Raw genomic sequence first — 11,227 nt, forward strand, 5'->3', positions numbered from 1 at the left:
ATGCATTTATATAATTTTCAACTGTTATTGTTCGAAGAATGTACTTGTTAGGAACTAGGCCATTGAATAGCCTATTAAAACACTAACTTATATAGCAGAGTATAACAAATGTCAACTATAACTATAACAAATGATCGACTTTCAACCATTGGATTAGATTTTATCAAACCTTTTGCCTAAAACTAACAAACCTGTTTTATAATTAATCCTCTCTGCCGAGTACCAGCTCCAGTAAACAATTTTTAAAAACCTTTTAAGGATCTGTTTTGCGATAAATTTGTTTTAGAATATTCAGTGCAATATGAATTCGACTGAATTTGAAATTGAAATAAATTTGAGACTCATTGTAGATTTAAACCTACTTCACAAACAGTTTAAAATCTATTACCATGCGTCTCCAGTTTGTCAACCGAATTTTGAAAAAAGTCTCGCTTATTTTGAAAAACCGTCATGGGCGTTTTTCATATACTAGTACTCGGCAGAGTGTGATTAATAAAGATTAAATTAAATTGAAAGAAAATTTTAAATTTTATCCGATCTAATTCCACATTTTATCCCAATAAAAATACTTAAGACACTTAAGGGTGGTGGTTTAAATATTTTATGTAGAAAACATTTCTAAACTTTTTAAATTTTTTGTAGTTTTTTTTGACGACAAAGTCACTTGCCATGTTATGTGGGGATTATTTAATCCCCACATTATTTAATCAGTTTAAAGCTGTTATGTAATAAAATAAACCAATATTAACAATTTTTAACTTTTAGGCACAAATTGCATGTTTCATATTGCTAAATAATTTTGTTAATTAGTTAAGAATTTTTTAGTAAAACCACAGTTTTTCACTTTCAAGAAACAAGTTTACAAATTTTTATTACACAAACTCACAATGTCTTGTGACAAATAATTGAAACTTTTTCATGCATTAAATTATATTGACATTACATTTAAATCCTTTTCTTATGTATTTTACATTCATTAAAACTGTAAAATTTTATATTTTGTGTTGGCTGAATATTAGCGTAAATGTTTTAAAACTCATATTTATGGCTGCTTATCTTAAATGAATTATATATACCAATACTTTTCTATTACACTTCATCCCGCTAACGTAATGTCAATATAAACATTTTAAATAATGTTTTATTTAATGTATAAGGTTAATATTCATGACAGCAACAACACAACGCAACAGGACGATTTATATGACACATTTCTTTAGACGGAGTTAACTCTTGTGGAGATTTTTCCTGAAACAGAAAAAGGTTAAAATAGATAATAAAATCGAACAAGACGGGGGTGAAGGCCTATCGCCAATATATTTTCCTGACAAATTCAATCAAGTCAATATTAATTATTTCAAAGTTCTCAGAGATCATGCAGTACTCTCAGAAGATATGGAATCAGTCCACAACAGGACTGATTAGTCATTAGTCCTATCAGTCGATAGGACTAATGACAAACATAAAAATACAAAGAAACTGAAATAAAGAAATAAAGAATTCAGTTCTAGAGAAAATGGATTAGAACCTCAACAATAAAAAATAAAAAATTATAATGTAGTAATAAGAGCAGAAGATCTATATTTGATGTTCTCTTGATTGATATGTTTGATTTTACAAAATTAAAATAATCTTAAGTTAGATTTGCTTTAGAGTATTTTTTTCTTTTTTGACTTTAATCTTTGTATTTCGTTAACTGTACTTATTTTGTATTTCGTTGTGTGCGACGCAAATACAAGTCCAAACGAGTTTTCAAATTAACAATTTCATTTTGATTAAATATACAATTTTAATCAATTCCATATTTCTTCAATAATCTTTTTGCCTGTAAACCTCGTACAGGTGTGCTATGATGATTTGTAAAGCTACTTATATTCTTTATCACGTACATAATCGGCCAATCAAAAGAACAATGGTTAAAAATTTCTTAAGTATTTTCTCGAGAATAAGTAATCATGAGAATAAGTACAAATGTTCGTGTAAATCGAAATGTTCGCGTAAATTTAACGTTCAAATCGTTCGTTCACTACAACTGGGTCTTTTTTCAACAACATCAAAGAATTTAGACCAACTCAAAGAATTTAGGCCACAGGACATTATTTGCGTAGACGGTTTGCTGAATAGACTTTTTGCCTAGCAAAAAATGTTCGCACTTGATTCCAATCTACAAATGGTTTAACAGCAATAATCCAAAAGTTTGGATTATTGACTGGTGGTATCATAGGGCCATTTTGCTGAAACAAAGTCAGGTTATTCCATCAAAAGTTTGGCGATTCAATAATTTCACGAAATTGTTTTGTCCTGAAATTCGACATAGAATTATGATATTATAGATAACTAGTTATTCGACATTGTCGATAATGTCTCATTCCCGTGAGGTAACCATCAAGATAGCGCGATGTTATATTAAAAAACGTCTACAGAAACAAACTACTAACGACTGATGACTTATAGGACGCGTTATTAGTGGGGATTCAAGGTGGTGTATGAAAGTCACGCAAAACTTTCTTGATAGACAGATGTAAAGCAAAGCCATGGGGAGGTCGTATTTAAGGGTAGGGGTATTCAAAATTCAGTTTGTCTCATAACTGTTAGATTGGTTGGTAAAAAGGATTTGATTTTTCCCACCTCCGACCACATTTTTCGCCCCGTGGACAAAGAGAACACCTGCACCCATATTTATTTTTACCAAATTAATCTTTTTAACCTTATTGCATAAAATTGCCTCAAATCGGGTGGATAAATAAATCAATTTTAAAAACTAATTTTATTTGATAAAGGGGATCCTACTGCGACCCAAATCAGTAAACTTAATATACAAAAGGTTTTTGTATATATGATGTATATATAATGGGTTGTAATTTTTTTTGAGTAGGGGGTATTTATTCGAAAAAACGTCAATTAGTTTTATTTGCTATTTGTTATTTTATTTTGTTTTTCAAATGTCTATTCTTTTTAAACATCATTGCATATTTAATTCCGGAAGTGAAATGTTGAATATCTTGATCGTAAATCATGTAGATTAACAGATCGGGAAATCTTGATCTTTAAAATACGGATATGTTATCTATTTTCAAAGATAAGAATTAATATTCATGTACGCCTGTTATAAAAAATTAAAGAAATTTTGTAAAAAAGACTTTGGAAATTCTGTAGTTATGAAATTTTTAATATCTTCATTTTTCAAATTTATACGTACCGGAGGAAGCATAGCGGCTTGATAAGCTAATGCTGGAGGACAACAGGGTCCAGGATTCATTGCGATACATTCTGGCTTTCCACCACATTCTCGTCTTGGACACTGGTCTTGTAGTCCATTTCTTTTTACACATAAACACTGATTGTAAACAACACCACCTCGTAACTCAACCGATGTCCCTGATTGATTGGAAGGCTGTAATAAATTTAAAAAGCGATAATTTTTAGTTACATGCACATATGGCCGCAAGCGGGAACGATGGATAAACTATACGACGAATAATTACATTTTTATTTAATCTGCGTTAGATCTTTGTCGATGAATTTAAAGCTTAACACACTTCATAGCAGTGTAAAATCTTAAATCTTATATTAGTGGTTTTCAATTATCACTAAGTAAAACTAAAGCAAATTACGTTAACCCAATTTTCTCGTTTCAAGCTTTGTCCAGTTTCATACTTTTTATTTATTGAACATTTTTAAAGACATCAAACAACTTTCCGTTCTAATCAGAAATTTTTAAAAATTTATTCAGCTCCTTTTTGTTTCTATACATAAAAAAACTTCAAAATTAATAATTATGAGTTATCGCTATTAACAACTTACAGGATAAAACTTTCTCCTGAGCACAGCAAATTTCAGACATATTTTAATCACGTTTGAATATATTTCCTCATTCCATTTTTTTAGCATTGCAGTTGTTATACATTACTCGTTTGAATAATTTCAAATTCATATCTATTCAGAGATTCAATTGAGATCGAAGGTTAAAATTTATTTTGAGGCGAGCGTATACGTGAGTACACTCATGTGTTTACGATCTCAATTCTTAATTGAGTGCTTCTTTGCTTGCGTGGGAGGTTGGGAGGTCTTCGCCAGATTAGACAAATTTAAATTTTGTAAAATAAATCAACTTTCTACGACTATCAATATCGAAATTTAATATTTCGATAAACCATCAAAACTAATTATTTTTATGTATTTACGATAATGTTATATATTATTAATATTACATATTAAGTACATTACGGAAAGGATAGTATAAATTTGCCTGAAGAAGTTTATATATAGATGACAAAATGTTCTAGATGAGATTGGTGAGTTTAACTATGCAAACATTCGAGGCTCGAAAGAAAGCTAAAGTTAAAATTTTTATTTTTCAGTTAATTTTTCGTGAAAATTTAAATTAGTTTAAATTCTTGTGAATTTTTCGTACAAACAAACTAAAAAGAACTATCAATAAAAATTTAAATTTCGATTAAAAATATCACGAATAATGTGCTTTTAGAACATATTATACTGGTGAAAAAGAAACTTCATAAAGGAGGTTCGGAAACGCATTGTTTACTAGTGTTAGCTGGTTAAAGATTCTAGAATAATTCTTGGGACCTTAAGGGTTAAATTTAATGATTTTATATGAAATTGACCTGAAAAATTGAAAAATAGGACCCAGAACTGATTATTAGTAGTTTAAGAAATCTGGAGTAATAACGTTTGGGTCAGAAACTCTTTATATTGTCTACAAAATTTTTAAAAGTTATACTAAATACAAACTTATTTCGTAAACAGAGTAATTTAATAAGAAATTCTCATAAGCTTTTTGATTTGAAATTACATAAAATTAAAAACTTAAATTGTGTCGACATACGTAAAATAAGACTTTTATGAATCCCTGCAAAAAACAGAATGTAGCATACACTGAACAAACTTCCGTAACGTTTTCAAGTATAGCTAAAACATTACCTTGGACAAAATCCAACTCCGCCTCTACATACACTTAGAGTGCGGGCAGTAACTTTGTACTTTGAATACGGGATTGGCGGTCCCGAGCTGTCCGCGGTTGTACTTCTTGCTTTGGCTTCTTGAAGCGAGTATACGGGAGGCATAACCGTGGCCTGTTTTTATGAGATGTTGGGCAGGGCCAGTGATCTGGGCATGCACAATCACCTCTCCATCCGCACCTCGTATTGACTGGCAACAACAACTATTTTATAGAAAAATCCTACTTGTACACTTTATGGAAGAGTACACAAAAACCTTTATCCTGGAGAGCTTTTGTCTTCAAATGTGAAGCGAAGGAAAAGTTTCGAGTCTATATAAGTGAAGAACACACTACGAAGATTAGTTCTTTTGTAATATCGCGAGGAATAAGTTCCAAGCTGCCGGAAAACCGCTTAAGGTTAGAATTAAGTACTAGAGTAGAGTAAACATACTAATATGGCAGAAGAACCTTTATCCGGTCCTAGCCAGAGGTACAGGAGCCAGATAAGGAGAGATATTGAAAGGCCAGAAAAAGATGGATGCAGGAAAACAGGTAGTACTGCTTAATCCATGAAAGTAAAGGATTACACTTATCTTTTATAAACTAATTGGCAATTTTAAACAACTTCAGAAAGATACTATATTTTTTTACATAAATTCCCGTAATTTTATTTAATAAAATTACGGAAATTTTTTCCGCACTATTTTTGGGTGTAAAAAATAAAATTTTATTATCAGTCAATTTTTATATTAGTTTTAACAATGATGCGCTGCGGTAAATAAACTTACCGAACCACTAACGGATGTGGTTCGTAGATAGATTTCTCAAAATTATTACTTTTGTGGTTTTCGTATTTCGTCAAATTTCATTCGTAATATTTCTAGACCGCAGATTTTATTTCCATGAAAATAGAATGTCACCTCTTTTTAACTGTATTCTGTTTTAATATTTAATGTTTGTAGTAACGTTATACTCTTATACATACGGATTTTTTTAATATAGCTGATAAGGTAATTTGACAAGACTGGTACTACTAAAGTTTCATTTTAAGATTCCTTCATCTGTTTTGCTATTATGAACATGATTAAACATCCCATTGTTTAACACATTTAAGCAGTTTTAAAAGAACACATTAGATTTAAAAAAGATGTTTTAATGTTATTTTGTCTATAATAAAATAAGCATTATATTTTCCATTAACTTTAGGGTGTTCCATACTCTTCTAGTAAAGTAATCAGTTAATCATCTACAATAGTCATTTATGATTATAAAAATTAGTTAAAATATATCTTGTAAAATGGTTGAGGTTATGAACTGTTTATAACATCAAGATAGCAATAGGATGGTACCAGTTTACCTCAAATGCTTTATTATTTTCACATCAAAGCTTGAAATATATGGGGGAATGAATATAGGATTGAGATTTTTACCGAACGAAAAATATCAAGCTGATCAGAATTTTTAAACAGGCATTCTTGGATGAAAAATTTCTACCCCTTGGTCACTGAAATCGCAACATTGATATTAAATTCTTTTGAGGAATGTTAGCGTTCAAATCTTTTAAAGAATGTTTAATACAATTTTAATAGAATCTGGGTCACAAATCATTTATATATATTGGGGTAGCAAGAGAAGTTTTCCTTGCTTAAATCTCCCATCAGAAATTTTAAAAATTATATTCATAATTTTCAAGAAAAGCAATTTTAAATTTGTTAAATTTAAATTCTTTTTTACTCTAATACTAATACAGTATTAGCCTCACCTGATCGCTTACTAAATTTAACAGATCGGTTCAGTCTACTACAGGATCTACCTTCTAACAGGAATTTTTTTTAAATAAAGATTTTTTTTGTCATCAGGGATTCATAACATACGTTCGACGAAAAAGTGAATTTTTATACAATGATATAAAAATGTTTTTTATATCGGTTTCTTAGTATAGATGATTTTTGTCAGCACTAATCATCAAGAATGATCAAATGACGTAAAACTAACCTATCATATATCTACCTTACCTCGGGAACAGTAAGTAGTGTTAAATATCAATATAATTGACAAAAGTCCAACCAGCCTGTTAACTGCTCTGTATTCAGTTTTATTATGGCTGACATCCTGTAACAGTTGCCGAGAATTGTAATGAAAATTTTTTATAGCGAATGAAAAATTTCATGTCCGACCGCGACTCGAACCTAAATTCTCAGATGAATAGAGTACGTTACCACTCAAAATAATTTTACATTACTCTGAACAATCAACTAAGAGTTGGTAACGTTCATTATGATAACATTTTAAACTTGCAATAAAATCCTTGTTTAATTCGAATTACGTTCGTTTACAATGCATAAAGCATTTATTATAACATCCAATACTTTTAACACACAAGTAGCGAAATAATTCAAGTACGTAGAATACCAGCAGAAGGCAGTACACACTATTAATAATAAATAATAAACATTGACAAATAACCTTTATGATAACTAAAACATCCATCGATTAATTTGTTACAGTCATTTCAGAGTAAAATTTTGATTTATATAAAATTAAGAAAAAGGAAAGATTCCTTAACTGTCTTAATGAGAGCCAATACTAACCTCATACCAAATGTTTAACAAAGTTTTCTTCATACGTTTACTAAAAGTTTGCCAAAAGTCACAATCGTAAGACAGTTAAACATTGTTTACACTTTTAAAGCTAACAAAATAGCTTTAATAGTGTTATATGTGTGTTACAAATGAATTGTTTTACTTTCAATAAAATTTGGGTTTATCATTACACACCAGAAATATGATTTACCAAATCTTGAACAACGGGTGCTAACCAGTTAGAGTGACAATACATATACAAAGGCAAGAATCATGCTTCACCTAGGATTGGTATGTTTTTGTTACGATAATTTACGGTGTCAGTACAGACATCTCAACGCAACCCACTAGAGAATATTGATGGATGAATGAAATGAGTTTTATTGATCGATGAATGAAATCAAGATAAAATACGATCACTAATATATGACAGTGCAACACCTCAGTTTCATCCGAAAAGCAGTTGTGACTATTAATTCCTTATAAAGCTATAAGGAATTAAAGCTAACAGAATTAAAGCTAACTTGTTAAAGCTAACAGCTAAAAGACAGTTGAAAATTTTTTTTTAATTTACAATGTGTTTTCATTGCTATTCCGAAAAGTTGTCACACTATACGTTTAACTGTTATCCTTATATATTTATATTTCTGATTGACAAAGCTATAAAATACGCTCGTGTAAATTTTTATTGATGCGCACTGCATCACTTTAGGTTAGGTGTAATGTCACTACTCAAATACGTAACAAAAAATTTGTACGTTATAACATAAAACCAATAATAAATTAGGGATCGACTCTAGTGCAGAACTATACTCTCTTCATGAGTTTCTCAGTCATACTAACCTCAAATTTCTCCAAATTTGGACGATGAATTTTTAAATATTCATTTCTTCGTCTTAGAGGGCGTCCTGATGAATATACGTATCCGCGTTGGTTCTCTGTCATCACACAATCGGCTCGGTCTCTAAACAAATTTACAGCTCTTTACTAAATTTAAAATATTTAAAATATTTTTGTTACAAAAATGTACGTAAACAAGTACAAAAAATATCCTTTAACGCTTAAAATTTCGCATGTTTTCAAAATTTCATGAATTTTCTTTTTCGTTTAAAAGAGAAACTTTTAGGTAAATCATACAATAACCATATTTTCAGCACAGTTTTTATTTCTGGATTTCCCAACTTGTTTAATTAAATTTCTTGTATACAGTCTTAAAAAATAAAAAATAAACAGAATTTTTTTTTTAAGTGATTAATTACTAAATATTAAGGCAGTGTGCGATTGATCTTTTAAACAAACATATGCAAAATTAATTATATTTCCGTTATGTCTGTTTATATTACCACGCATTTTCTTGCTTATAACTATAAATATTGAAAATTACAAATAAATAAAAATTATGTGTGTATTTTCTTCTACAGTACTAAATATAAAATTATAAAAACTTTCTCCTGTCATATTTAGAGGAATTTCTTTTTTCAGATTAGGCTACCCTCAAATACCATTAACAAGCGAAATTTAAAACGCGGTAAGCTTCAAATCCATCGACAAATGCATAGCGCGTCAAGTAGTGAGCATTTAAATTAAAAATTAATTCACAATTTAGATTAAATACTATTTCATAAGGCATTTATAAATATAGCACGTAATATTTTTAATATTACTTACACGAAGGTTTTGATATTGCATAGCTTTAAAACAACAGTTTGGTGGATCGTCAGCTACTCTTTTTGGCTCGCTAGTCGGCCGAACTTCAGTAACACAAACATTTGTAACAATCGGCCTTGCCCACTTTGATGTTTCTGGTAATGGTGATGGTGGTGAATATGCTGGATGACGTTTATCTACATATCCAGGGTATTTCATTAGAGGACGATTACTTTGATCCTTTGTCCTTGTATCCGGAATAAGACATGGCCTGTGCAAAATATGTAAAATTATGTTGAGTATTTATCTATTTCAAATAGCGTAATTACATAAAATTTAAAGCCCTGCCCACTCATTGCACATGAAAATTCTGAAATTTTACCTTTGTTACAAAAACAATACTTAAATTGTACTTAGTGAATTGGCTTTGTAATTGTACGTCATCTACGGTTCTTCTAAAGGGTTTATAAACGGTCGTCTTTAAAGGTTCCTCTTAGGTGTTATATAATTTATGTTTTACGGGATCGGCTACCGGTTGAGTCAATCCTTCACAAATCATGTAAATAAAATTAAAAAATCTTATACAAATTACGTAAAACGCTACGCTAATTCTCAGAAAATGAGAAACAAGATAAAAGATAAATAAGAAAAGATAAATAAATAAATAAAAAAAGAAAAAAGATAAATGAGAAAAGATAAAAAAAGTACACATTTAAACAAATTTGGGGTTATAAAGAATTTAGAGATTATGCACCAACAACATTGTACCAGATCAGGAAAATTAAGTATATTTCATACACAACATTAAATTGCAAAAAATATACATGCTAACAGCACAATATACTCAAAGCATACCACAATGCCACCTCCCCCTCGCAACACACACAAAAATAAACAGGCTCGCGCGCTCACAAATACAAACGCACACACAGAGACATGTACAGAAACAACACACGTTAGTTCAAGGTACTTGGGTTAAACTATGAAAGTAGCGTTCCTATGAAAACTTTTTCTAATAAAATATTTAATTTTTATGTAAATATGCAAATATTTTAATTTTTATACGTTCATGATCTCTTTAGAAAAATTATACTTAGGCTAAAAAAAATTAGTTGTAAATACCTGTCATCTGCTTTATCTAGAAGAATCTTCAATTCGTTTATAATATTCTGACGTTCCTCACCTACAGCATGACATATACATTCATCATGCGGACGTGGAGCATGTGTTCGGCACATTTCTTCTATGCCCACCATATTTATTTATAGTTTGTCCTCTCTTTGTAAACTTTATAATAGTATAGTAAAATCTTACCAGCTCTAATTTAACAGATTTTTATTCCTTGTTGTTATAGCTATTCTCCTGTTAGTTATTTTAATTAATTTCACTTTGGTTTCACTCTTTGGCTGTCGTGAGTATCACCTATATGTTTGTATGGATATGTTTGTTTTGTTTTAGTCCATTTTTTAAGTCTAATTTGGATATAATATATGAATGTAATTTATCTGTTAGTGAATAAACTTTACATGTTAGCGACTGTAAATTTAGGTAGTGTATAAATATAATTTGTGTATCAGTGAATGTAATTCATGTTTATTATGGACTGTGTCTAGTCATGTAAAATAAATATGTGAATGAAATTTGTATTAATGAGTATAATTAGTGTGTCAGTGATTGTAATTTTGTGTTAGTAAATGTAATTCATGATTTATGTTGTGAATTGGGTGAGTATTTATGTCGTGCAGTTGTCTGTCTTTGAAAGTGAAGTGGCAATGTAACAATACATTCATTTATTTAGCAGCAGGGCCTACGTAACTTCTTATTATTCATTAATTTTTTAAAAAATATTAATAAATAAATAACTTGTTACTAAAATTAATTATTTATTAAAATTGTTGTAATTCTTATATATATATATTTTTTTTTTAATTACCCAAGCTATTTTTATAGCTTGGAATTTTTATAGCTTTATTACCCAAGCAATAGCATTTTTCTTATATTTGTTTCTGTTGCTAACGTAAAACTGATGATAATTTAG

At 29.7% G+C, this 11,227-nt stretch overlaps 1 protein-coding gene across 1 annotated transcript; it reads right to left on the reverse strand.

Annotated features, from left to right (window-relative positions):
- Positions 1-1,158: 1,158 nt before the first annotated feature.
- On the reverse strand, positions 1,159-10,445 carry LOC142321167 (uncharacterized). Its single transcript, XM_075359162.1, has 4 exons — positions 10,312-10,445; positions 9,211-9,460; positions 3,200-3,394; positions 1,159-1,248 (listed from the first exon to the last, which is right to left on the reverse strand). The coding sequence occupies exons 1-4, from the start codon at positions 10,443-10,445 to the stop codon at positions 1,159-1,161; spliced, it is 669 nt and encodes a 222-aa protein (XP_075215277.1).
- Positions 10,446-11,227: the final 782 nt, after the last annotated feature.

Source organism: Lycorma delicatula, chromosome 3 (assembly GCF_047948215.1).
Source record: "Lycorma delicatula isolate Av1 chromosome 3, ASM4794821v1, whole genome shotgun sequence".
NCBI classification, from domain to species: Eukaryota; Metazoa; Arthropoda; class Insecta; order Hemiptera; family Fulgoridae; genus Lycorma; species Lycorma delicatula.